Genomic DNA, 27,811 nt, shown 5'->3' with positions numbered 1-27,811 from the left:
AGTTCACACCCATGAGAGCAAAGGGGAACACGCGTAGTGCGGATGCGAGTGGAAGCAGTGCGACCGAACCTAAGGAGACGGCGGCAGCCGAAGCCGAACGCAGAAAGCGGTTCGAGATGAGGCAAGCGCGCGTTTGTTATACGTGCCAGAAGCCGGGTCACTTTTCGGCGCAGTGTCCGGAAACAACACCAAAAGTTGTGTTTTTTTCAATAGGCAGCACTGACGAGAACATGAAGCTTCTCGAGCCTTACATGCGAGACCTCCTCGTGAACGGGAAAGAGTGCCGAGTGCTTCGCGATTCCGCAGCTACGATGGATGTAGTTCACCCGTCTTATGTAGAACCCCATATGTTCACGGGCGAGTGCGCATGGATCAAGCAAGCCGTGGAAGCTCATAGCGTGTGTCTGCCGGTAGCAAAAGTGCTTATTGAAGGACCTTTCGGAGCGCTTGAGACGGAGGCGGCAGTGTCATCTATGCTGCCCCCCCAGTACCCGTACCTATTTTCAAACAGGTCCGATCACCTCCTGCGCGAGAAGGGGCTTTTGTTTGGTGAGGCTAGCGTTCAGGCCTTAACCAGGTCGAAGGTTCGGGAGCTCGCTGCAAAGGCGGTAGTTGCGGGGCCGACGTTATCAAACAACGAAAAAGGGTCAGAGGCGCAGCAAGCTGATATTCAGAGCACGCCCGAACTGAATAAACTTGAGTCTGTAACGTTAAAGGCACCAGATACCGGAGAGGAAAATCCCGATGCGGGAAAGTTAGAAGAGCTATCTACTGATTTGCTCATCGCGCCTACGTCAGACGGACTTAATAGGTTGCTAAAAGTCAGCCGGTCGGCTTTGATAGCCGAGCAAAAAAAGGATGGCAGCCTGGAAAACGTGCGCTGCAATGTCAAAGAAGGTATCGCCAGGAAAACTGCGCGTTTTGTGGAAAGAGGTGGAGTCCTGTACCGGAAGTATCTAGACCGCCGAGGAGTGGAGTTCGATCAGCTGATCGTGCCTCAATGCTATCGTCAGGATCTGTTGCGCTTGTCACACGGGGGTTCGTGGTCCGGACACCTTGGAGTTAAGAAAACTAAGGACCGTCTCTTGCAAGAGTACTATTGGCCAGGGTGTTTTCGGGACGCAGACCATTTCGTAAGGTCATGTGACACCTGTCAGCGGGTGGGCAAACCAGGGGACAAATCGAGGGCGCCGTTGAAATTGGTACCTATCATTACGGAGCCTTTTAGACGGCTCGTTATTGATACAGTGGGACCTCTGCCGGTAACAGCCACGGGGTACAGACACATTTTGACTGTGATCTGCCCAGCGACAAAGTTCCCTGAAGCAGTGCCGCTTAAAGAACTCAGCTCAGTTGAGATAGTTAATGCACTACTGTCCATATTTGCGCGAGTTGGTTTCCCTGCGGAAATCCAATCAGATCAGGGCACAGTGTTTACTAGCGCTTTGACGACAACTTTTCTCGAAAGGTGTGGGGTAAAGCTGTTACACAGCTCAGTGTACCACCCACAGTCGAATTCCGTTGAGAAGCTCCACTCCGTCATGAAGCGCGTGTTGAGAGCGTTGTGTTTTGAACATCGAACTGACTGGGAGCTGTGTCTGCCTGGGGTGATGTTTGCTTTAAGGACCGCGCCGCATGCGGCTACGGGGTTTTCGCCAGCTGAACTGGTGTACGGTCGCTCGCTTCGATCTCCGCTTCGCATGCTTCGAGAATCGTGGGAAAGTAGGGGCGACGACCCAGTCGTGGTGGAGTACGTACTTAAGCTCCTCGAACGCTTAAGAAGGGCACAGGAGTTGTCAGGTGAAGCAATGGCAAAGGCCCAGCAGAGGGCCAAGGTTTATTATGATCGGACAGCCAGGGCCCGTCGTTTTGAGGTGGGCGATGAGGTCATGATATTGCGCACATCGCTAAACAACAAACTAGACGTGCAGTGGGAGGGCCCAGCACGAATTGTTCAGAAACTGTCGGACGTTAACTACGTGGTAAGTCTGCCAGGAAAGCGGAAAGCACAGCAAGTTTACCACTGTAATCTGCTCAAACCTTATAGACAAAGGGAAGCAGTGGTGTGCATGATGGTAAACGTTCCTGAAGAGCTTCCGGTCGAGCTTCCGGGACTAGGCTCAGTGACGAACAGGGAAGACACCGGTCAAGTCATTAGTGACCTTATCAGTAAAGCACCGCTGTCGCCCGAGCAGAAAACCGAACTACACCAGCTATTACAAGAGTTTCAAGGTCTGTTCTCTGAGAGGCCTGGTAGGACTTCTGTACTTACTCATGATATAGAACTTACCTCCCCAGAGCCAGTACGATCCAAGGCGTATCGGGTGTCACCCCGGCAGAGCGATATTATGGAGGCTGAGGTAAAGAAAATGCTACAGCTCGGTGTTATTGAGGCAGGTGAGAGTGATTATACCTCCCCTTTGATTTTAGTTGAGGTACCGGGCAAGGAACCTCGTCCTTGCGTCGACTACCGCAGGCTTAATTCCATCACTAAGGATCAAATTTATCCGATCCCTAACATCGAGGAGCGCCTTGAGAAAGTTAGTAGCGCTCAGTTTATTTCCACCCTAGATCTTGTCAGGGGTTATTGGCAGGTTCCACTTACAGAAGAGGCTAGTAGGTATGCGGCGTTCATTTCACCAATGGGAACATTCCGTCCTAAAGTGTTGAGTTTTGGTTTGAAGAACGCGCCATACTGTTTTTCAAGCCTCATGGATAAAGTGTTGCGGGGACAGCAAGAATTCGCTTTACCGTATCTAGACGACGTAGCGATATTCTCCGCATCCTGGTCTGAGCATATGGCACACTTGCGGGCAGTGCTAACCCGCCTGCGCGAAGCGGGCTTGACAGTAAAGGCTCCTAAGTGCCAGTTAGCACAGGCCGAGGTTGTCTACCTCGGTCACGTGATTGGTCAGGGTCGTCGCCGCCCCTCTGAAATAAAAGTGGCCGCTGTGCGAGACTTTCCGCAACCGCGCACCAAGACCGATATTCGGTCGTTCTTGGGTGTCGCCGGCTACTATCAGAGGTACATCCCTAGGTACTCTGATATCGCGGCTCCCCTGACGGATGCTCTAAGAAAGACAGAGCCTCAAACAGTCGTCTGGGACGAGACAAAGGAAAGAGCTTTTAGCGCCCTAAAGAGTGCCCTAACAAGCCAGCCTGTGCTACGATCGCCAGACTATACAAAAGGGTTCGTTGTTCAGTGCGATGCTAGTGAGCGAGGCATGGGCGTTGTACTGTGCCAACGGGAAAATGGAGAAGTAGAACACCCCGTCCTGTATGCTAGTCGTAAGCTGACCAGTCGTGAGCAGGCGTATAGCGCCACCGAGAAAGAGTGTGCGTGTCTCGTGTGGGCCGTTCAGAAATTGTCATGCTATCTAGCCGGCTCGAGGTTTATCATTGAGACGGATCACTGCCCTCTCCAATGGCTGCAGACCATCTCTCCCAAAAATGGCCGCCTCCTGCGCTGGAGCCTCGCTTTACAACAATATTCCTTTGAGGTGCGTTACAAAAAGGGGAGTCTCAACGGTAACGCCGATGGCTTAAGTCGAAGCCCCTAACGTAGGAATCAGCCTCAAAATTGTTTGTTACTGATGTTTTTCTTCCTGAGGCAGGATTTTTTTTTAACATATTGCTTTTGTTTAGTGTTTCAAAGTGATGATATGCTTTCTAGTGCCATTTTCCAATTTGTGGACGCGTTCTGAGTGATGCTCGACTACTGTAAGGAACTAGGCAGTGGTATAAAAAGGGGAAAGAGCCTGGCAGGGCTTAGTGAGGGTTGTGCCGTGCTTGCTGACTGAGCGGTTGAGTTTCAGCGTAGTTCTAACGCTTGCCGGGAACGAGAACAAAAATGTGAACTCTCCCGAAGTCACTTTGCAGTGTCCCGTGCGAACCTGAACGAGAGAACGAGGCCTTCTCTGTGCGCTGCGCTCAAGAAACGTCGAGGGACGCCCGACTTCGGTTATGAGCATCATCGAGCGACATCCCTCCGGACAGCGGATGCAGTCCCCTGTCCATCGGGATCTCCTTCCCCCGGCGGGGCGGTCTGTTGCGTTTCGCCTGCGACACGCGGTTTTGCCGGCGCGACTGCGGCGGGGCGGCAGACATTTTGGCCCGTTCGGCGTCGCCGCAACGCTCCCCGCCAGGCGTTTCCAGGCGTTTCCAGGCATGTTCCGATGCCACGTGTCTTCATGTGCGTGTGTGAGTGTATGTGCCATTGTGCCCGAACCAGGCGATGCGACAGCAGGGGTCACCCTCTCCTTCCAGTCATTGTGCCCGAACCAGGCGATGCGACAGCAGGGGTCACCCTCTCCTTCCAGTCATTGTGCCCGAACCAGGCGATGCGAAAGCAAGGGGTCACCCTCTCCTTCCAGTCTTTGTGCCCGACCGGCGGCAGGGTGCGTCACCTTAGCCCATTGTACAATCACGTGCTCGTCTATTGAGGGGTTCCTTCTTGCCCTCAACTGCGAGAGTATAAAAACAGCTGCCCCCGGACGCCAAAAGGAGGGCTCCGATTTCTTCTGTTGAGTAAAGTGCTCTCCCGTCTCTCTACTTCGGTCAACCTGACCGCCAACTCTTTGCGATGTTAAAATAAACAAGTTGTTTTGTTGTTACCAGTCGACTCATGCTTTGCCGGGACCTTCGGATGCTTCCAGTTGTACCCCAGGCCGCCAGGCCAACGCTATTCTTGGGGCTTGCGACCCAGGTACAACCACGGGCGTCAGCGCCGAGTTCCCAACAACCGATGCCATCGGTGGGATCCAAACACCGGCGTGACGACTGCGGCGACGTCCAAATCACCGCAGCTTGTTCAGGAGCGTCCCATTTGATTTTATGGCAGTCCGGAAAGGTAGCATGACCCCTTGGGTCGAAATGCACCGGGCTTGGGCTATCTGCCAAGCGTCTCAACGCACTCGCTTGTCCGCGAGAAGTTCATAACTCGAAGGGCCGCTCAGCGGCGCTCAGATGGACATTAATGCTTTCGCATTCACAACTCGTAAGTGCTTAGGTGTCCTCGGTTTCTTTGTTCCAATTTGTGTCTTGTGTCTTTTGCCGCTATTTCGTAAGAACAGTTGAATAAAACCAGCTTTAGTCTGAATTTTTAACCCAGTTTGGCTTCGATAATGGGTATACATGCTCGGATCAGAGAGTTCGTGTTGATGTGGGGCAGTGCTTCCACAGCAGCATCGTTCAGCGAGTTTTTAACATTGTGTGGCTGCTTGTTGGTCTCCCTCTCAGTGAGCCCCCCCCCCCCGCCCCCCATACATAGCTGCGTTACAGGTTTATATTTTGCACTGCGGACGCCACACCGAGGGTGACGTGGTCGCAGACATTCACAACCAGCCACTCATTGGTCGAGCCGGCCTGGTAGGAAGAAGTAAAATCCATTAGTTAAGAGAGGCGTAATGACCTCGCGCACAGAAAGCTTGACTGTTGACTTTCCCATTTGAAGCTCCTCCGCCATGACCATAATTGGCTGCTCGGGGTTCTCACCAACCATTTCCTCCAGCTGCATGGAGAAACTCGAACGACTGAACAGCGCGTCTTACCAATGGCAGACCTATTTTTTTTTCTTTGTCGTAGATGATAATTGGCCATAAGTAGCAGGGGGTATCGGGTTCGATTCCCTGTTTCGGCAAGTACTCTCCTAAGGGACGAGAACGTATAAACGACGGGACGGGATAAGAACGGGTCAAGTTACATAAAGTTGCCAGTAATCGCAAAGTACCACCCAAGCGACAGCTATTACCTGCACCACGGCAGCAATAAAGTAGCCACAGACCAAGTCAAGCCAACTTACAAAGTTCTTGGTCAGTCTGGCCACTGACATCGTGTAGATTGTGTACGTCTGACATCAGATAAAGTTAAGTAAGTGCGATTGTCACAAGCACCTGATTTTTTGCAAGTCCACAAGTCCCGCAGGAACATCCCACAAAAATTTTACCAATAACACGCACGTTCTTTTTTTTTTCTATTTCTTTTTATGGCCAAACTTGGAGCTCACTCTGACATGCTGCGTAGAGTGCTTCTGTTATGCGGTTTCTTCTTTCCAGCCCTCCATAATCATCCTCCAAAAAAGAAACCGCGGATAATCCAACGAGGTAAGGCGCGCGCACTAAACCTAAGAGCTTACGTTGCACACGTACGGGCCATCATCGTAATGTAATGAATGAGGCTACTTTGACGTATGGCTCGGCTGTCGCACCAGGATTCCCCGAGGAAGATTGTCACGGATTCATTACTGCCCTGCAAGGAGTACGTGAACGCGAGAAGAAATGAATACGCCTTCTCACAGTCCGCACTCGCGAGTGGCAAAGAGGGCTAGGAGTAGTCGCGCGTGATTTGGGGAGGCAGGGTGGAAGAGCAGCAGAGCGCGATAAACAGAGCAAGAGAACGCAGCGCCACACCGAGACGCGGCGCTTGGAAAGTTCACAAAAGAGACGGGTGGAAAGGGAGGTTGGGTTGTGAGGCGAAGGTGAGCGAGGGGGAAACAAAAATACGCGAAGCAGAGAAATAAAAAGAAAGCAGAAGCAAAAGGGCGTGCCATGCAAACGCGAGATTTGTCGCCGCCGCCTCATCTGCAAACCGCGGGAAGCTCACGCTGGAGGTATGGTGGCCATCATACTGGAGGCGAGGAGTGTGCGTGTCTCGTCTTTCTCAAAAGAGAGAGAGAGGGAGAGAGAGTTGGGCCTCGCCGAGTGAAGGCGCTGTAGTGGCACGCGTGCGGCGACAGTGAGTGCTCCGGCACACGTGAGTGCGCTACTGTGTTCGTGCGCAGGTTAGGCCCGGCTGCCTTGGGACTCCCGCCGCATCGTTCTTGGACAAGGTAAGCTACTCGCCTTGTTCTGTTTTGACCCGCAGCCGCGAAACACAGACGACGGGCACGCGACCGTGCGGGGGAAGGAACAACGATCACTGGTCGATATGGAAGGAAACGCGTTCGATGTCGTCAGTGGACAACGGACACTTTCCCAGATCTTTGCAAGTTGGCTTCCCAGGAAAGCTTCGCAGACCTACCTCCCCCCCCCCACCCCCCTTTCTCCCGAAAGCTCTCGTCCGCAGTGGCATTTCCATCTATCGAGGAATGCGCTTCGCGGATTTCAATGTTCCACCAGACACTTCTTTTTTTTTTTTTGGTCCCTCTTCCAGTCGGGGGGCACGTTTGGTAGCTGTCGCATTTCAGCTTTGAATACCTTACGAAGCGGCCCCTCTAAGCGAAGCGAGCTAGCAGTCATTACTGGAGCACTAAACATTCACCTTGCGCATTTGTCTACAAATGTAAAAGTGGAAATGGTGGTTTGGTGGACGTGAGCTTCGCGGAGCGGACAGCTTACGGAGATGCGGGAAAGGTCCATTTGCATAGTGCTGTAAAGTCGGCTTGACATGGAAAGCCACTTGGCGACCGAAGCCTACGGATGGTGTGATAAACTAAAACATCCTTTGCGTCGACGAATGCTGTCGCGAGGAAGGGGCCCAAAATATGGTCTGCTAAAACAGACACTCGTCAAGAATGCAGAGATATAACAAAGAACACAGAAAGTTGACGTTCCGGGCCCCTGCGGGTTCCCCTTTGCCACGTGTCGTGTTCATCGCTTGGCGCGTCGTCTGAAATATGCAGTGGTTCTAGCATATACCTACGCTTGTGTTGCTCTTCAGCTGTGTCATGCTTCGATACTTTCCGGTTGAGGCTTTCAGTGCGTGGCGTCCACTCATCCGAAAGGCATCAACGTTCAAAAAAAAGAAAAAATTCCCTACCCCCACCGGAGATGGGTGCGCTTTATGTAGAAGTGTATGCAGTATGCAAAATAACCTTCGGTTACTAAGCTGCCTTGAAGAGCAGTCACTTTGCAGTATCGCTGTCGGTTGCTTATTTCACAAAAAAAGAAAAACGAAAGGAATTCTTAGAAGCGTGGCTTATGATCCCACGCACCTGACAGCAGGCGTTCTTCATACTTGACCACTGTGTACTACAGAAAAGTTCTGCGCACAAACCTGCAGGTTGGAGGCTTTCGGAAAAGGCAAGGCCAGTCAAACAGTGGCGTGAAAATGGGGGAGGGGGGAGGAGGAGGGGGTGTTAACATTTCGGGTGCGGCGCTCACGGGGGTGCAACTGAGAAGTGAAATGTCTAATGGCGTTTTTCACTGGTCGATGTGGAGCCGCCGCCGACATCCTCGAGCGAGCGCTCGGGTTTCACAAATCCGAATCGGCCAGCGGAGCGCTAAAACTCTCCGCGGGGGATCACACATAAAGTCTGCGTACACGTGACACAAACCGGATCCGGAAACCATGCCCGACTTCCGCTCTGTACGTTTCCAAGGCAACCAAAGTCGCCGTTTCCCCGCGCGTAATTTGACCGCGGCAGTCGCAGAGTCCGTCATTTCCATGTCGCGCCCGCAAGGATTGTGCATGGACAACGGTTCTCGAGAAGGCTTCTCGTACAGCACCTGTGTCACCTCGTAATCGCTGTCGTCCGAGCTCTGCAGCAGCACCGAACGCAGCCATTTTGCGAAGCAACACAATAATGTTGTGCGTACCAACCGGGTACCGATTTCGCTTGAAGACGGAAGTGACGGCAACTACTTCCGCCCAAATCCGCGCCTCGGTGGCGGAGCAAGTGACAGCGATCCGACGCGGAGCGAGTTGATCCGAAATGACCAGCGGAAAGCGCGAACCCGCTCCAGATCGCCCAGTGAAATTCGGATTCGTTGCCACGGAGCAAGAAATTCTGCTCCGAATTGACGAGTAAAAAACGCCAAAGAAGCGTAAAGGCGCCCGGCGCCTTTCGCTGAGTGGTGGAACAATGGCATTATCCGCTGACTACAACAAAAAAAAAAATCAATATTTGTAGCAGAGTGTCTTTAGCCAAACCTAATGGCTTACGGTACTTTAGAACGTGGAGTCTAAATGAAATGTACTCGCGTTAGAGTCGTCGGCCCCGAGAAGTACGTAAAGTGTTTCGCAGATACAGTCTCGTATCGCTGGTTGTAACTGCTGTAAAAATACTTCCTGCCAGGGCCGGCTGCGCTAGCGGATAGAGCGAGGCGGCATAAAGGCGCAGCCCATCACTTTGCTCATTGATCTGCCTTCGACAGATCTGTGCTGTCTGTGCATCGCTGCCCGCGTACACACACAGTTCAACAACTTTCGGCGCAGATATGTCGAAGGCAGATGAATGAGCAAATTGGAGGGCAGTCTTAAATAAATTGCACATATTGTGGATGGCTTACACTGTTCTCCAGCGATATTCGTTAACATTGCCTACACTACCTTCATTCAACGCTCTGCACTCGCTAGGCAATTGTTTACACCCTTAAAGATGCCGGTCTGTATTGTGACGAAAACATTTACCCTGAAGTCTTCAAGACGATGGAAAAAATGTACTGTATGCAACAGCCAGCTCGAAACTACACTCGAGATCCGAAAAAAAATAAGAAGCGTAGTTTACAACTATGAAGGAATTCTGAGTACATCCAAGTATCTGACACGTTAGTTTGGTAGTTAAGAATAACCTATCAAAAGTTATTTCGCGCCGTTTCCGTGTCGTCTGTCGCAGTATACATTTCCCCATGTTTGTTGGCGGCGAAAATCCTCCCCAATATCAAAACTTCATTGCTCATTTCCCCAGTCAAATCATGTTTTAAGGGAGAGGAAGCGTTAGCAATCGGACGAATCGAGGACACCTATGAGGATGTTGTTTGGTGTGTACATTCCTTCCAAGAACGCTGTGTCACGCTCATAGGACCTAAAGGAGAGCAGCGTTAAAGAAAGGAAGCGGCTCGCAAGATCACGACCAGTGCTTCGGGACAAGCCCCAAATTGTGTACAAATAGTTTATATTATATTATATGCTCAGTGGAGAGACTTATAGTTTACTTGCGTCCATCATAATTTTTTTTTTCACAAATACACCGCAATATCGAACGAGTACGTACACTTGAAAAATGAGTTTTATCGAATAGACAATATAGGATAAATTTTCCGTCTTTACACGTTACTTTCTATTCATTCTCCAAGAGACCATACGCTCTTAAACTCCGCGTCGAATGTTTACGCTGTCAGGAGATACGCCTCCCGCCTTCCGTCGATTTATCGTCGCTCAAAATCTACTTTCACGACAGCGTCACGGTTCGTGAAGAGTTCAGAAGATGCCAAAGTTTTCGGTGTGGCTGGAGGCCCTGCTACGACACAGCCTGCCGCTGCTGGCGCTGCGCGCAGGTGTCGTGACCGCCGCGACGACAGACGGCGCCAACGTCGACAGGGTCGTCGAGCTGCCGAGACTGCCCGACAGGAGAGCTTCGCGCGCCGTCGCCGGGTCGGTCGGACAGTCCAGCAGCTTCCAGACGAGCGACAACGGCGCGGTCACCAACATGCCGAACACCCGCCGGAAGATGGCGACCCACACTGGCTCACCGTTAACACCGCTAGGGAGCAGAGCTGGCGCCCCGCTCTCGCCCTGCGCCGCAGATCTGCGGGGCGCGGTTTCAAGGGTCAGTAGCGAATTTTAGTGCGTCCGGTATTCTGGCAAGCGCGGGCGGTTTGCCGGATGAGCGGGAGCGTAAACGTAAGCGGCCAGATTGGTGGCGCCAGCTGGTGGTGCAAAGCTCAGCCACATAAACACAGTCAAATACTACATTCTGCTTAGCTGCTGGTGTAAATTTTCGGCAGCGGCGTAATGGCGTAATCGTGTTCACAAGTACGCCGCTGCCCGAAAATTTGCACCAGCAGCGACGCAGAATATAGTAGGTCACTGCAATTTTAGCTCTGTCCGTGGTTGAGCATTACGTCACCAGGCGGCTGCACGGCTCCCACTTACGCCCCGCCCACCCGGCAATCCGCCCAATCCACCCCCGTTTGCCGGAATAGCGCACACGGTATTCTAGTTTCAAATTTACAACATGTTACGGAAAAGAAAAACAAAACTCACCGAACTACCTTATTTAAAAGCGTTTCTAAATAATGTGATCAATTACTATCCAAGCGAACGCAATTGCACAATCTCACAGACTGTAGTAGAAATCAAACAGTTCACACAACTCATAGCCAAATGCGCATCTGGCTATGTAGCATTGGAATTAGTTGCGCAAAGTGTGACCAGATGGCGCTACGTGTCCATGAAATCCGAGCAATGGCGTGCCACACTTGAGCGTGTGAGCATTGCCTCGTTTACTAGATGCCTGTGGTACACCTGTGGAATGGCTCGGGCTCCCAGCGAAACGGGCCTGCCTCTTTTCTGAACAGGCGCCGCGAGGTGGCGATCGCGACCGACGCTCGTTGGGAAAAAATCAAGGAAGAGATTGATACGACGGCATCATGTACCGGCATAGGCAGTGGCGCAGAGAGAAGTTTACCACTCCGCGCCTCGTTCACCCTTCACCTTGTTTTTGTGGTTATACCGCCTTATCTATGTAACAGGAGCAGGTTGAAGTACGAACTATTTGCAGCCTCGCGGAAGAACAGTGGCTGGCGGTTATGAGGGCGTGGGCGTAGCTTCACTGCATACATAAGTTGTATCCGGCTGTAGTGGCGGTCCGAAATCTATATGAGAGAGCGAGAGAGAGAGAGAGATTTCGGACCGACCGCCACTATAGTCGGATACAACTTAAGTCTGCCGTGAAGCCCCGCCCACGCCCTCATAACCGCCAGCCACTGTGCCTCCGCGAGGCTGCAAATAGTTCGTACTTCAAACTTTTCCTGTTACCTAAATAAGGCGGCAACCACAAAAATATAGTTATAAGCGCGTAATTTTATACGTCTTTTCATTCGTCTATGATAGTGGAACGGCGAAAGCCTAATTATTTACTGAACTGAAATAAAACGCTTGCTTCGCTGCAACTATCTACTGTCAAGTTTCACTTCATTTGGCAGTGAAGTTTCAACAGTAAAACGGGCTCAGCAATGAAATGAACTGTACCGAGGACTTTTGAAGAGTCAAATGCTCAGACTCCATACACTTTGACCATGTCTTCTGCGCACCTCATTGCTTCTGCCGATGAGGTGTGCAACAGCAGACGCTCCGGAGGTATCGACTACGACGCCATTTTGAAAACGCCGCATGATGACGACTTTGTTGGCTTCTGTGATTGGCTAGCGGAGTAACACAACGCCGCGCGGTCCGTGTGCCTTCGTTGCCAACTGCTGTTTTTTTTTTTTCAAGTTGTATCCTGCTATAGCCATCGCCTTGCTTTCACATTCAAGCTTTCCTTTTCATCTATGTCGCTGTTTCGGAGCCCACTTCCTGAAATTTTCTGTTCCGTGGGAAAGGGGGAAAGGAGGGGTCGTCAGAAAATTTCAGGAGGGTTTCGACCCTTCCTGGCTAAGCCAATGGGCATGGGTAGCGGTACGAAGCAGTTAGAGTTGTTTTCAGGTGAAAAAATAGATTACGGAGATGTGTACAAGAACGCTAGGGTGAAAAGCATGTATAGCATATCTGATTAAATCAAGCAGGCTCGGTGACTATTTGTCACCGCCCTATTTCAAAGGGAATGCCAAAAAATCGCAATCATCATCATCACGGCCGGCGGGCGGTACCGACGGCTCGTTGCCCAACGCACCGCGTCTACGCGGTCGTTATCGCGGTGAAACCACGTCGGCACAATTTTTTGGGTGCGCTTTTTAAAGGTCAGCTGTCTGGCTCTAGAATAGCTGTCGCCTGTAATGCCTGCAAACATACGCTGAGCTTATAATGGCCTTCGAGATCGGCGTGCCCGTTCGACGGAGATTTCGGAAGCCACGCGAGGTTACGCCCAGTATATTTCCGTCAGCCACATGTGGGGCTCGCGACCAACGCTATTTGAGAGCAGAAAAGGGAAAGGGTAGGGCAGCTGGTTTTCTGTAGCTGCCACAGGCATCCAGTAATGGAGGCAATTATGCGAGTGACTTGAAGACGACCGCATGACGATGATAGCCTGACCACGGCAGGATTGAGGCAAAGAAGGCTTCGCCCACGGTAAATGCTTTAGTATGCGACAGCGAGTAGGCGATGGTAGGCCTGCAGATGAGCCGATGCCGAAGTCGGGGCACTAAACTGGACCGATCCTGGGGGCGATGCGATGTCACATAGATTGAGGATAGTTACACACAAACCCGAAAGTGAATGATCGAGCAATAAAAAAAATCGATTATCTTACACTATGCTCTTCAGGTTTATGAACAGTGAACACACGCATGGAAGCGAACTAGCTTTTGATGCGTTTTCTTTAGCCTTTTCACTAGTTGCGTTAACTTTGACTGACGCTTTTAAAAATTTTCGTCTTTCGCCGTCCCTCGGTGTTCTGTTCCCTTTCGTTTTAAGCGCGTAAGCATTTCTATGCCTACTCAAAGAGAAAGCACGTCCATCCATCACGTAAGACGAGATCGCATTCAACATAGGGCCTGACCTTCGCGCCGCCCCTCGTTTGAACGCGAACTAAGCGGCGACAACGCAGCGCACACGAAGCTATCAGCATTCGTCGCACTCTGTGCCCATCGCAGATCGCGTTCAAGATAGGGCCTGCGCGGCCGCGCCATACCTAGCCGTCGCCGGAGTATAGTTGATAACGGTTCGCACAGAGAGGAGGCAGCGTCATCGACCACGTCTACGTACGAGGTATACCAAACGTGACACTTGTTCAGTTACGTGATCTACTACAGCACGCATCGGCCAGTGTTCATCTTCGACGAAGCAGGAGCATCATCCAAACGCACCATCATATAACATATGAGTGAACATTGCTACTACTCGCCCCCTTCTTGGTCGTCTCGTGCTGGGTTTCACGACTCTTTCGCAGAGTTTCTCGCAATTATACCTAACAGAGCAGCATACGACGACGAAACAGCAGGTGATTCATAGCATACGCTTACGCATCATTTAGATAACTGCCACAGGAGATTCTGTGTGTAATTTTTTCAGATGATTACTAGCGACATTGAAAACTCTAGCTAGTGAAGAACGGGAGGGTTGCTGGAGAAGTAGAACGTATGTATCAACTTCTCAGCTACTTTTCCGTACTACACTGGAGCTCCCCTTTTAGATGTAGCACCAGCTCGCCCAGCAATTCAAAACCATTTCATGGTGTACGTGTCTTCTGGGAGGACAGGCTGCGTTGTACAGTACGAACACCTTGCGCAACAGCTTGTGGTTACGCAATGCCGTGATGCTCTCGTATGGGCCCTCTATGAAGTGCAGCAGCGCTTCGTTTTGTTTATGTGAGGACGCGACCGCGATAGGGCGAGAAAGCTTGTGTAGCCACTAAAGCCCCTGAGAGGTAACAGAGTTGCGTTTCATTAATTGCTGATAATTATAAAACATGCATGCCCCTGCGACGCGTGTGTCTGCGTCAGTACGCGTCGTCTGCTAGCTTTCGAGCACACTATAGCTTCCACTCCAGCGCTGCGCCGTCTCGAAACCGCAAGTATTTCAAAGCATGCGCACCGAGATCCGGCGACGCGCGTAGCCAATCTCGGAAGCCGTGCGCACGGATTATTATCGAACCTGGGTAACACAAGCAGCGTCGCTGACGGCGCCAGGTGCAGCTGCTCGAGCGTCTTGCGGTAGTCCTCGCGCGAGAACTCGCGCAGCGGGTTGGTGCGAGCCATGGTGAACGGGAAGCAGGAGGGAAGCAACGTGGCCAGCAGCTCCTCCGTGAACCAGCGCACTTCGTCCAGGTACGCGGCCGCCGGAAACGACTTCTGCACCGAGCTACCGTTCGGCAGGTTGAGAACGATGTTCGCGTCGTCAGCGCCGCCGCCGGCGCGGCCGCGAGCTACTGTTGGCGTGAAGCTCGCCGACTTGCGAGCTTTGCCGCCTCCGGAGGCCTGCGACATTTCGGCGCTCGGGGACCGACTGCCGCCGCTGCTTCCAGGGCGGCTCGACAACCGACGGCTTCGGGCCCGGTTGCGGACGTTTGTACCCGACAGCGAGACACGATGCGTCACTTTGGTACTCGCAATGGCCTCGATGGCGCTCTCCTTTTCCTCGCCGACGCCATCTGCCTTCTTGTCGTTGATGGTAACGTGGACGTGCTGCCTGCTCGGCGACGACGCAGGGGGCGCTGCCGGCGTTGTCGCTACCGGTGATCCGCGTTCCTGAGCTGCTGCTGCTGCTTGTACCTTGAGGCAGAAACACTGGTCTTCAGAGAAGTTAAGCGTAGCCAATTTGTACTAACTATTAACAAGAAATAGAAAAAACGTTTATAAATACATGAATAAAAGGCAACCACTGTGGTGATTAGGGTGAGTTATCTGAATTAAGTCGTTTCGTTTCCCTGGTATGGCATCAAGCTTTCGTATATGGTTTTTCGATGGGCAGAGTTCCCTCTTCGAATATTTCAACCGCTTAACGTGGCGACTGAGCTCCGTGGCTGAACGAGAGATGTTCGCCAGATGATGGAGACGTCAAGTGATCGACAGTGGTCGAACAATGAATGCCTAAGGCTGGAACCAACGTTTTGACTAGAGGGCTTGTTTGACGAAGACCCGTGTTGTCTCCAGCTTGAGACATCTCTTGCTCATCAAATCTTAATAAGCACTAGCCTAGCTAATACCTGAATAACCGACACGTAGATGTAGGTGAGCAGCACAAACCGGGCTAAGCACGAACATTAACACTCACCCCCATTCAAGTCATCCGACCATACAGGCGCCTTTTCACCGTCGTAAACGTCTCCACGTCTAATTAAATGTTAAACGAATACCACACCCGGTCTTTGTAATACTCTTTTCTTTTTTTTACGATTTAGGCAAAGTAGTAACGTTAACATAAAAATTGTTACAGCGCAAACACATGCAACCACACAATTTTTCTGTAACAATTTTATGTCAAGTATGCACCAACTCGCCCAGAAAGAAGTTGTAATGTAGTAACGTTAATCGGAGGAAAGACGTACGGAAGTGTCGCCAGCCATGCTGTAACATGTACAGGCGCCGACAAAAGTGGTATATACCCCACGCAGATTGCTGCTGCATCGGCGTCGCTCGGCATTTTGGCGAGCTGAAGCACGAAACCTTAACGCGAGTCAAGCGACATGCCTGCAGATAATAAAGGGCACCCATTGGCTGTTTCAATCCCAGATGCTGCCTGTAGATGGCGTTGCGATGCAGTTTGCCGTAAGTTTGCCGTTGCTCCGGCTCCCGCTGCGTTGAGTATACCACTTCTGTCGGCGCTTGTACATCTTGCATAAAGCAACGCCGGGGTCTGTGCCGTTTGTGCCGCAGCGTTTGCGTAGCCTCCTCCTTCTTCCATGTGTTTGGTCTTTGTCAACTGCCCCTTTTAGTATTCAGTCTGAACGCGATTACTAACTAGCTCAGCTATCGACTTTACTCAACCTTGTTGCCAGATGCAAAAGCAATAATCAAATGCCCTCCGCGTCTACGGGACAAGTTCTCGCACGAAATATTCGCCGTATAATTTACTCCGGCCCTTACTCGATCCCGCCCACATCCTTTTCGTATACTCGTGGATGAGCTGGACCACTCCACCAGGACACCTCCGCTGCATACTTTGGCTCCGCGTGAATCCCATCCAAGGAATTTACCAACCTCTTGTGAGGACACGTGTTACCAGCGACGACGACTTGGAAAAAGGAGCCGTTTGTGCATAGAATTCATATTTGTACTATCTTAAGTGCTCCACTCATGGTACCCTACCCTAAATACTTTGAAGAGTATTTTGGTATCCTGAAAATGCTCCGAGAGAGAAGCAGGCCCATATTGTGCTGTAACTTAAATACATTTCGGCGTATCCTGTACCCATTATTTCAAATACTTAGACGGAACAGTCTATCCCCTTAGCGAGTCGGCACAAGACCAACCCCAGCTGCCGCCACAGTCACAATACCTTTGTTCAAGGTATTCAGCAGGCTGTAAGGCTGCGTACACACAAAGTTGTTCCACCAAGCAGTCAGGACCATCGTGGCACGTACGCGCGAATATGTTGTATGAAATGATTAATTAAGATCTCCATAATTCTGCACACGCTCCCACCGCCCCCCGATTTTTCTTTTCACCTTGGTTTTCTTTTCTCGTTGCCACTTCCCCACACGTGTGCATGTCCATGTTGTCCGTTTGGTAGCGCAGCTGTAAAATTCTGCGGCAACGCAAGGCCCCAGCTCGTTGTAGGCATCAAATCTTGCACCGAGCATGGTTTCCGTGCAGCTATCGGCAACAAGGAAATTTAGGCAAAGACAGGTTTCGTGCGCTTAATAAAACACACGTTTCGTGGGAAATACGAAACGGAAAAGTGCTGATTAATACATGAAGCGTTTTGTGTTTCGAATGCGACTGATAAGTGCGTAGGCTATTGCTTCAGTGAAAAAGAAAGAGCTCGATTATCTCGACAAGCGGCGTCGTGCTTTTTGAAATTGATAGTGGCATAATGCAAGTTCTACTGTTTCGGAACCTCCTTTGTAGGCATACCCCACGATATGCCTTTTTTGTAACCAGAGCATCGCACGCGTAATGCGAAGACATGGGATCGTTGCCCACCTGCGGAAAGTTGTTTTTTCATCCCCTTTCATTGTGATTAATTTATCATTTCTTTAACTCAGTAAGTACATGTAATTCCCCCTATGTTCTTCTTGGTGTCTTTGTTGGCTTCTCACAATACGATTTCTGTAACCACGTGACTTGCTGTCGTTGTTTTCGAAGATAATGCGGTCTACTTTTCCTGACGTCCTTTTGTCTCTCCACCTCTCTTCTCTCTCTGCTTTTCTTTCTTCTTTTTTCTTGCGCGCTGGAAAATGCCCTCGTTTGAACGATTGTTCCCTCGAGGGAAGCATTTTACGATTGAAATATCACTGACGAGGCTAAACGGCAATGTGGCAGTGTTAGCTGAGCATAACTCACAGGCACTCGAGAGCAGATTGCTACAATTTCGCCGCCAAAACTGGACCGTATTCACATACAAACGCATTCCCGGTCCTAAAACAAACTTTCGCGCATCGCGTCGAAATGGCGGTGTGCAGTGTCTGGCTACGGTTGCAGAATGCGCAAAACCGAGTGAGCGTCGAAGTAAGAAGACGAGAAAACAATGTTTTATTTGGAATTTACGTGAAAAAAGAAATAGTGGGGAAAGGTACGTAGGCACAACCTGGCGCGGGTTGTGGCCCAGTGATGGTGAAGCTGGCTGAAGCTATATCGCCTAGTGGCCATCAAGGTGTCACCGCCAGTGTTCTTTGTACAGGTAGCCTATTTAATCGGCCAACCGGGCTGCGTATAGGGCAGTAATTACCTTATATGGCAGAATAGCGAGGCACGCGACCAGCGTGCCACTCCCCTGGCTACGCCACTGCTGACAGGTGAATCTTACTATTTGACTGCTAGGTACACAACAAGAAAGCTGCATGCACGAACTCTACACGTGGGGCGCGTTCCTCTTATTCGAACACGTCAAGTGCCTGTGTATAGAGTACTATTTGATTGAATACTTCATTTTCCTTGGCTACCTTGACCGTCTCAAATTCGTGACCGAAAGCTTTCCGGGAGTCCCGAAGACAATGTAGCCACAACGCGGATAAAAGGGTGCATACGGTTGCTGTGTTGTAGACGTCTCTTTTACGCTGTCTATAAATCTACAGCAAGATTGAGCGGCGTTTGCGCAACCAACTGGCCCGTGGACCTCTCCCCGAGAGGGTTCCAGGCGTGGAGGGAGAAGAAGCGGCTGGAAAAGGAGCGTCACGTGACAAAACCGAAGCCAACCAAAGTCGTCCGAACACGTGATAACGTCGCCGTAGGTTTTTAACGTTTTAGTACTTGGCACCGCTGTCATGCCGCTGTGCTTATAGTGCGCGCTCCCCTACCTATGAGACGAAGGGCCCAACGGCAGCGTACGGGTTGATTTCCAGACCCAACGTTGCTACGAAGACTTAGAAAAGTTTGCACGCTTTGAGGCTTATCTTGCCCCGCAACCATAATCGTCATCTGTCTTGCGCACGTATACCTTTCCGTTCTTAAACGCTGCGCGCACCCTACAGCCCGGTACTTCCATGGCCAAGAACGACATGCGCATCATCAGCGTGATATAGCATTCTCGACGGGAAAGTAGCGAACGCAGAGTTCGCAAGAAAGGAAGCGCAAGCAAGGCAGATGACCAATTATCGTTGTGGGACAAGATAAGCCCCCCAGAGGGTGCAAACTTTTTTTAAGAGTGTATTACTTTGCGCGTCTCGAAATCTGACTTTGCATGTAGGTACTACGGAGGACGACGCGTTTTGCTCGCCCCGTTTAAACACCGCTTAAAATTCCGTGTCCAAACGGGCTCACAACGGCAGACACAGAGTCCGTAATGGCAAAGAGGCAGTTCTTTTTGTTTTTTTTTTTGTCAGTGGTTGACTTGTGCCACGGAGGCGCACGTAACATAAGGTTTGTGGCTTCCGGGTACGCCTTCGGCGCTCTGCCACTGTCAGGGTCGTCGGCGATGGCAGGCGATTTTTACATGAGCCACATGAATCCGCCCCTGCGTTTTCTCCGCCCAGCTATATGAACATGAACTTCGTTTATAAATTAACCTACGAATGGGTATTTAAGAACAAAACGAATTCGCAATGACAGCGAATTATTATTCGTCGGTTACTGAGATCCACGTGAAGCTCCGTGTCAGGCTTGGTTGTGAAGCACAGTGAAAAAACGAGCATTTATTGTGGAAGTCAAAGAGAGAAGTCATATTATTATGTAGCATTACTTCAAAGAAAAAAAAAGTATAGAACACGCGAGTCGAACCGACCTTCTCGCATTCACGAGCACAACCCTTTAGCGTGGCGCCACAAAACACGGTGAGCAAGCTTATATTCCGGAGCATTTATCGGCTGTCGCGTAGTGCCGCACGGCTAGGGACAAGCGGAGCAAAGCGCGCCTTCCTCCGCAGTGCCTAGGGAAAGGAAGATCTTGAGAAGCAAAAGTCCCCAAGTCTTCACGTCATCTAAAAAACGAATCCCGTTCCGCTTTTGTAATACACTTCTTTTACGCTACAGGCAAAGAGGTAACGTTAAGAGGCGGAAAGACGGAAGTGCGGATCAGACAACAAACAAGGGTGGATGATGCTCTCCAGAGTGAGAGGAAGAAATACGTCGGCGGGTCACTTAATGCGGTCAAGGCAGATCTCGTCGATGACGTCGCCAAACTTACCTTGGCAATGTTGGTGCGCGACTGAGTGCCGATGCTAAGAGAGACGGTGGGACCTTCCACGTCGTTCAGCGTGCGACACAGGTTGTTCAGCGACTCCTCGAGAACGCCCGCCCGGTAAAGAAGGGTGCGCCTGGACGCCGTGCGAGCCATCTCATCCATCCAGTCAGCCTCGGCTCTGAACGCGGCGGCCGAGGGAGTCCTGCGAGTCGTCAGTTCGTCGTCCACGGTCTCGTCGTCACCGTCGCTATTCACGAGGCGCTCGTAGAGCGGGCTCCTGGCCGTCATCGCCCTCTGCTCTCTCGGTCGCGAATGCGACGGCGGCGCCCTCTTCGTCGTCGCGGCAGCGCTGTCATCGCTGGTGCGGTGCGTGGGACCGAAGACGAGTGCCTCTTCCAGCTGGGAGTTGCTGGCCGTAAGGAACTCCTTGCTTTTTGTGGGACTCGAGGGCCTCCGCCCGCTCTTCCGCGACTGAGGAGAATTGCGATTCTGAACCACCGTGGCGCGCGTTGTCTGCTGGTGCGGCTGCGGTGGCGTTGACTGAGGTAGCGAGAGCGGCGGAGCCGCTGCTTCGCACGCGGGCTTCCTCGCAGAGGATTTGTGGAGCGCCTCTTGCTCAGTTTTCTGGATTTCCGGTCGAGTCCGAGCATCTGCAGGAAGAGGCGATTGCGGCGGCGGTGGAGTGGGCTGCGGAGAAGTGAGGCAAGAGTCGATGGCACCGGTTTCCTCCTCGGTGATGGTGTGGATTCCCGGTCGCATGCGAACGACAGAGACGTCCTGTGCGAGTGACACCGTCGATATTGGCGGCGGGGACGGCATTTGAACGTACGTACGCGGCGACCCGTGCTCGGGAGATTTCGTCGAGGTGTCGTTTGCTGGCGGCTTGGGCGGCGAAACGCTCTTAGACCTCTTTCCTTTCTTCTCATCCAGGGTGGCCTTCGCGTCCTGAGAGGCCTTGGAAGCGGCTGATTCGAAGTGCTTGATCTTCTGGGCGAGTTGGCTGAGGCCGGTGTCCTCGTTTCTAGTCGTGGAGCAAGGCACTGCCGCTGCCTTTGCAGCCACCTTCTTCAACGTCGCCGCGACATTATTCGAGTCTCCCGCGTTGTCTTTCGTTGGCAATTCGCGATGCTTCTTGCGTTTCTCAGAGCCTTGCTTGGCTTGCTGATCTGGGCTGCTGGACTGTTGCGCGCCTGAATTACACGGCTGCTTCTGGGAACGTGCGCCTGAAGAAGCCCTTCGCTTTTTCGTCCAAGTGTCCTTGTCTCCAGCCTGTTCGAAGGCGGCCTTTTCCAAAGCCGCTATCGCTTCGGCAGCGTCGCCGACGTTTCCCTGCAGGTTCTCCAACTGGCACGACCTCTTGTACGCGTCCGCATGTTGCCTCTGCCTTTCCCCCTTCGCGTAAACTTCGACGTTCTTGGCCAGAGGCGACGCCTTTGATTTGGTGGCTTGCCGTTCCTTCTTGGACTTCTGCTTCCGAGCAGGCTCTGCGAGTCTCCTTACGTGCACAGATACCTTGGTTGTCTCCGCGGCCGACGTTTCCAAAGATTTGTAGTCGGACTGCTCGTACTGCGAGCTACCCAAGACCTTGTCGGCAAACTCCTGCGCGAGCACGGCGAACTTAATTAGCAATGCGGGGCCGTCCGCGGTGTCGCACAACAGCGAATCGATGTCGTCCAATCCTACGAGCGGAGCATCACTAACGGCGACGCTGGTCGGGTTCTCTACCTCAGTCGCGCGAACGGCTTCTGCTCCTGGCGGCGGTGGTGGAGGCGGCGGCGGCTGTGGTGGCATGGTTGCATTAATCTCGTCCTTCCCCTTGGAAGATTTCTTGTGCGATCCCGGGCGTGCCTGCTGGTTCGAACTGTTTTTGGCGTTCTCAGCGACACCGGCCATCTCCCTCTTGTCATCGTTCGAAGCGGCAGGCTTCTTTTTCTTCTCATCGTCGACGGACTCGCCACCCGTCGCTGCCCCCGCGATTCCGGCGAGCGGATTCCCACTGAGTTCTTCCGGTGTTATTCCCGGGTCTTTCTTTTCATTGCTGTCTCCCATCAGCGACGCCAAGTCTCCAGCCAGGTCGCCGTGTACCTGGGCCGTGGCGACTGTGGCGGGCGGAACTAACGTGGCCTCTTCCATCGCTGCCAGCTTCTGGAGCAGGCTGTTGTACGACCGCTTGTCGTCCATGTTGATCTGCGTTGCCTGTTCGGCGAGCACCACGATGCTGGTCTGCACGTTGGCCTCTTGTCGCTTGTGTTTCTTCTTGGAACGTCGCTCTCCGCCCCTGCTGCGTTTTTTGGCGACGCCTTCAGCCGCCGGGGCTGCGACTGGAAGGCGCGCCGACGACGACTGGCGGTTCGCGCGCGCCATGCGGTCGAGGGACAAGCTCGTTTCGCTCGCGTTGCGCATGTCCGAATCGACCTTCCTGAGGGTGCACGAGGCCATGAGCTTGGCGAGTCGGTCGCTGAGCGACACCGGGTCGGTGAAGCCCACGACGGAGGCCTCGAGGTTGCCGCGCGAGCTGATAAAGAACGTGGACGGAATGGCGGTCACCGGGTAGACGAGGGCGAACTGGCGGCAGGCGCTGCTGTTTACCCGGAGCCGTATGGGAACGCAGCCCATGACGTCGATGAGCTTGTTCACCTCGGCGTCCTCGAAGGTGGACCGCATGTTACGCGAGGCCATGTCGTCGCCCTCGACGAACACCAGGAGCAGGGCGCGTCGGCTGTGGGCCTCGGCGATGGCCTGGAGCATGTTGCCGTTGAACCACTTCATGATGTTTTCATTCGGAAAGGAGCGGGCCCTGCCGTACCACGCTAATTTCGGCGGGACCTAACTTTGTGGAATCGTGGAGACGTGTCCGTTGTCAACGGTCGGCTCTTCGACTGTCCAGGGAATTTTGCTCGGCCCAGCCTTGGTCAAGGCATGATGGCCGTTTGATGATGATGATGATGATGTTCTCTTTTATAGCGCGCACCCACTACGGGGGATATGCCTAAATCGGGCGGTAGGAAGTGTTTAAGAAGAAGGAATACTTTATAACATGAAGGCTCTAGTGGGAATCGCCACGGCTTATGCAAGCAAGCACATTTTTGCTGCGGCAAAGCTACACAAACGATGGAGCATGTTTTATGATAATGTGAAGATATCTGCCCCGCGGTATATTTAGGCACCTCTGGTCTCCTTGAGGGCCTTGGGGTCAGCGAGAGGAGGAGGAACGTAAACATGCCCGCAATAGAGATCAGTAAGAGGCGATTGGAAGATTGGTGGAAGTAGGGAAACGACAAACAACGCAGGCGTACGAAAACAAAGTTCATAATAGGGGTTCAGAATGTTTGGTTATGGGAATTCGATAGTGGTTTTTTTTTCTTTTCTTTTTTTTTTTTCTCTTTAACATAGGTAGGGCATTAGGCAATATAATAGAGCTTGCTAGCGCAACCCACTACCCCGTTCCAAAAGGGACGCACATAGCATCCATCTATCCATCCATGTAGAGTTACTGTATATCGGTCCCGCAGGTAACTCTAGCTGATTGGCGACGGGCGCAATCGCCCCATGGATGTTGTAGCGGACGCGACGCACCACGAGGAGCTACAGAGTCTGGCGCAAGTCTTGGGTGCGGCGGCCCAGTTTGCACAGGTCTAAGGCATATATGGACGGGGGGATGTTGTCACGTGTGGTGACGTGGGGTGAAGTAAGGGCCCGCGGACATTCCCAGTACACGTGTACCACCTTAGGAAGATGCCGACACACCTGTCAGATGGGATCGCCTAGTCTACGCTGCAGGCGATGAACGATTGCATAATTAGGGAGAGTGGGGATCTGCGATTGTCGGCTGACAGTGTGCACAAGAGGAGAAACACCAATTTGGTTTCGTTCGCTCTTCCTTTTTCAGGTGGCACGTACCCACTATATGGGGGATTCGCCAAGAATTCGATGAATTAGGTAATGCATTTAGCCGAATTCAGAAAGGTTGTTGATAGGCTATTCGTGAAATTTTCTATAGTGACAATTAGTGAGCTTGTGTTTAAAAGTGATAGTTTGTCCGTGATAGTTCTTTATTTAACTGGTTAGTACAGGTGTAGTACGTGATTCTAACGACATAAATATTCCTTCCGTAAATATATGCGTATGGGTTAGACTGTTGGATTCGATATTCTATACTTGCCATTCGTAATCGATAGTTATTCGAAAAAAGTTCATATTTGCCCACCTCTAGTCACAAGTAGGATGAACAGAAATTTTCGGAAAGATGCGAATAAAAAATAACGCACAAGGAATTCACCTAGAAAATTGACTTGAAGCAACTAAACATTCCTCCACGGCTGAGCATCCAAGACAGGAGGCTCCCAGAAAAAGAATGCCCGGAAGGGAAAAATTTACGCCAAGTTGCCTGAAGAGTGATTTAAAACGCTTTTCCTTAATGATAAAAAACAGCGACAGGATAAGAAACACTGGTCAATCGTCTCATCTTCTTCACAGATTGGGTAAAGGGGGCAAGAGTCAAGACCAGAACCGTTAGAATAAATATTTAAAGCAAGTATAGCCTCCCCCGCCCCCCGTCCACGTCGACAACGTAATAGGGCAAAAATACACTTCCGTTTACCTAGTTTGAAATAAGCTTTTGTGCCAATGGAACAGGTCTCAATACTCCGTGAAAATACTTATAGTTGGAATAAAAAAAGTTTGGCATAACTTAAGTTTTTCAGTAGTTACCTGAAATGACGCAGGAAGTGCTGATAAAACAGGGCCCACTGAGAGCCGTTCTGGGAATTCTTGGGATTTTTTTTTCTCTCACCTACTCTGGACACGACACGACTAAGGCTGTGTCGGAAAGCTGCTGGTCGGCTGAATCCGAAGATCTCGGAGTCCTTGTTTCTCGGCCACCTAGGATACAGAGTGCACGCGGTGCGAGCTCCTGTAACAGTTGCGTATTTGAGCCGCAGCGCGTCGCGTCCACCGAATTTGCCGGCTGGCCGCCTCTTCGCCGAAAATCCATCGTCACAGACAGACAGACAGACAGACAGACAGACAGACAGACAGACAGACAGACAGACAGACAGACAGACAGGGAACTATATTGAATCGATCGTCGCTAAAAATATATCTTCATTCACGACAGCGTTACGATTCGTGAAGAGTTCAGAACCAGAACATATCAACGTTCTCGACGTGGCTTGAGGGCCGCGTGCGACGAAGTCTGCCGCTGCTGACGCTGCGCAGAGGTGTCCCGACGGTGGCGACGGCAGACGGCGGCAACGCCGACAGAGTCGAGCATGCCCGCAGACAGCCCGACGGGAAAGCTTCGCGCGTTTGTCGCCGTCGTCGGGTTGGTCTGACGTTTCGGCAGGTTCCAGATGAGCGACAGCGGCCGCGACCACGCCGAACGCCAACCGAAACATGGCGACCCACACCGGCTTTCCGTCCACGCCGCTAGGGAGCAGAGCAGGCGCATCCGCTATCACCGTGCGCCGCGGATCTGCGAGGCGCGGACCGCGGATCCAAGGGTCAGTTTAAGGCACGTAACGCGTTAAACTGAGTTAAACTGATTATAAGTCATTTCAAATTGCATCCGATTGCACTGAGCAAATAATACTACTACTCACGCGAAACTCACTGCGCAATCCCACGTACTGTGGTAGATTTGAATGACACGCGAAGCATTTTGCGGTTTGCTCTGTCGGGGATGTGCGAGGTTGTGCCAGATATGGCACAGCATGCCCGAGTGACGCAAGCGTGAGTGCAACGAGGCGACGACCGCACAATGAAAATAGCCTGACGATGACGACTACAGCAGGAGTAAGTAAACACTGTAACTGAGATGTTAGATAGTTTGACGGATATACCTACCCGAAAGTGCTCGATTGAAGCAAATAATGCGTCGCCTCAATAGTAATCGGTTATTTGTATGCTACTTGCTACTGTCTGTTCCTTTTTTTAATATCTGCTCAATTTAACACCAATTTGGGACGCTGGGTAGTTGAAGTTATAATGGGCACCTACGAACTGCTGCGGCGATAGAAGCGGATCAAGTTGGGTCTCTGGGTGCGTGGAACTGGGTGTGCGCCACTATTCGTAGAACCTCTCTTTCGTCAACTTGGGTCACTAGGTACGTACGTGCCGTTCTTCAATAAACCTGTTTGACGCCAGCTTGAGTCACTATAGTTATGCGCCACACGGCATGCGCCGTATTTCAATGAACCTCTCTGGCGGCAACTTGGGGTCACGTGTCACGTGTGCGTAGCGAACCGTGTATAAAGTGAAACGCGTGAGAGGAACCCGGTTGCAGTACGGTCCTCACGTGTGACGCGTTCGGTGGTGGTCATACGGTGTGTCGCTACATTGCTTCAGTGTTAATCGCGCCAACGTCTACAGTTATCCTGACGTTGTTTCTGCGGCAATTACATTAACCCTGCACAAATACAGCGAACAAGACGAGCTTAATTGTCCGGCTCTTTTAATGCGTTCTCTGCAGGCTCCTATACTAGTTGTGTTAACCTTCACTGACAATTGCTTTTTCCAAATATTTATCGGCCGTCGCCTCAACCTTTCTTGTAAAAGAATCAGTAGCGATACTGAAATCTCTCATAAATCTTCGGACACGCTTCCGCTCTGGTGTAGTACGGAGTGTAGTACGGTGTAGTGTAGTACGGAGTGTAGTTTAGTGTAGTGTAGTACGGAGAGGCTGCTGGAGAAGTGCAACTTATATATCGACTTATCTATAGCAGCCTTTCTCTACCACACTATAGCGCTCCCCTTTATCCAAAGTGCCACACGAACTAGCCCAGCAATTCACCACTATCTCGCGATGCACGTGTTGGAAAGAAAGCCGGTGCTATGCCGTACAACTTCGCACACCCCGTCGTGGTTCCGCAATGCCGTGATCATCGTTTCTAGGCAATCCATGAAGCGTATAGCGCTTCGATTTGTTCGCGTTCGGAGAAGGGGGCACACGGTTGGGCCAAAAGAGGCGCGCATCCCTCGTTATACAGCTTTTCTTGTCAGCAAAACAGTTGAGTGGTAACAGTTTCGCGTTTCAATAGAACGTTTTCAATAGAGGCTGATAACGCCAAGCTTCGCATTATCAGCCTTTATTGAGAACAGCCTCTATCAGTTCTGCGTCAGTGCGCGTCGTCCGCTGGGCGTCGGGAACTGTATTTTTCACTCCTGCACTGCGCTGTTTCGAACCCGCCAGTTCATGGCCACCGAGATCGGGCGGCACGCATGTGGCCGATCTCAGAGGCCATGTGCAGAGAGCCTCCCACCTGGGCAACACAAGGAGCGTCGCCGACGGCACCAGGTTCCGCTGCTCGAGCGTTTGGCGGTACTCCTCGCGCGAGAACTCTCGCAGCGACTTGGTGCGCGCATTGGTGAACGGGAAGCAGGAGGCAAGGGAACTGGCCAGCAGCTCCTCGGTGTACCAGCGCACTTCGTCCAGGTACGCGGACAACGGAAGCGACTTCTGCACCGAGCTGCCGTCGACGGGGTTGAGAACGATGCTCGCCTTGTCAGCGCCGCCGATGCCACGAACCACCGTTGGCGTGAAGTTCACCGACTTGCGAGCAATGGCGCCTCGGTAGGCCTGCGGAACGTCGGAGCTTGAGGATCGACGGCCGCCGTTGCCTCCCAGGCGGCTCGACGAAGAACGGCTCCGGGGCCGGTAGCGGGCGTTTGTACCCGACTGCGACACACGTCGATGCTTGGCTTTGTTTGTCGCTATGGCA

General features: G+C 51.9%; 2 protein-coding genes across 3 annotated transcripts in view; one reads left to right on the top strand and one right to left on the bottom strand.

Moving 5' to 3' along the window:
- The first annotated feature begins 6,737 nt into the window (after window positions 1-6,737).
- The window catches only part of LOC142588096 (uncharacterized), a 50,477-nt gene continuing 29,403 nt past the window's right edge, over window positions 6,738-27,811 (top strand). For both annotated transcript variants that reach the window (XM_075699562.1, XM_075699561.1), the window contains exon 1: window positions 6,738-6,826. The gene's annotated coding sequence lies outside the window, so the exon portion shown is untranslated. The remainder of the gene's footprint in view (window positions 6,827-27,811) is intronic.
- LOC142588875 (uncharacterized) lies at window positions 9,860-22,862 on the bottom strand. The gene is made up of 3 exons (XM_075700693.1): window positions 20,097-22,862; window positions 14,470-15,086; window positions 9,860-10,465 (listed from the first exon to the last, which is right to left on the bottom strand). The coding sequence occupies exons 1-3, from the start codon at window positions 22,860-22,862 to the stop codon at window positions 10,138-10,140; spliced, it is 3,711 nt and encodes a 1,236-aa protein (XP_075556808.1). The 3' UTR covers window positions 9,860-10,137.

The sequence above is a fragment of the Dermacentor variabilis genome, chromosome 7 (genome assembly GCF_050947875.1).
Source record: "Dermacentor variabilis isolate Ectoservices chromosome 7, ASM5094787v1, whole genome shotgun sequence".
Lineage (NCBI taxonomy): Eukaryota > Metazoa > Arthropoda > Arachnida > Ixodida > Ixodidae > Dermacentor > Dermacentor variabilis.
The sequence above is the reverse complement of the archived record's forward strand: the minus strand, read 5'-3'. Positions and strand labels throughout refer to the sequence as shown.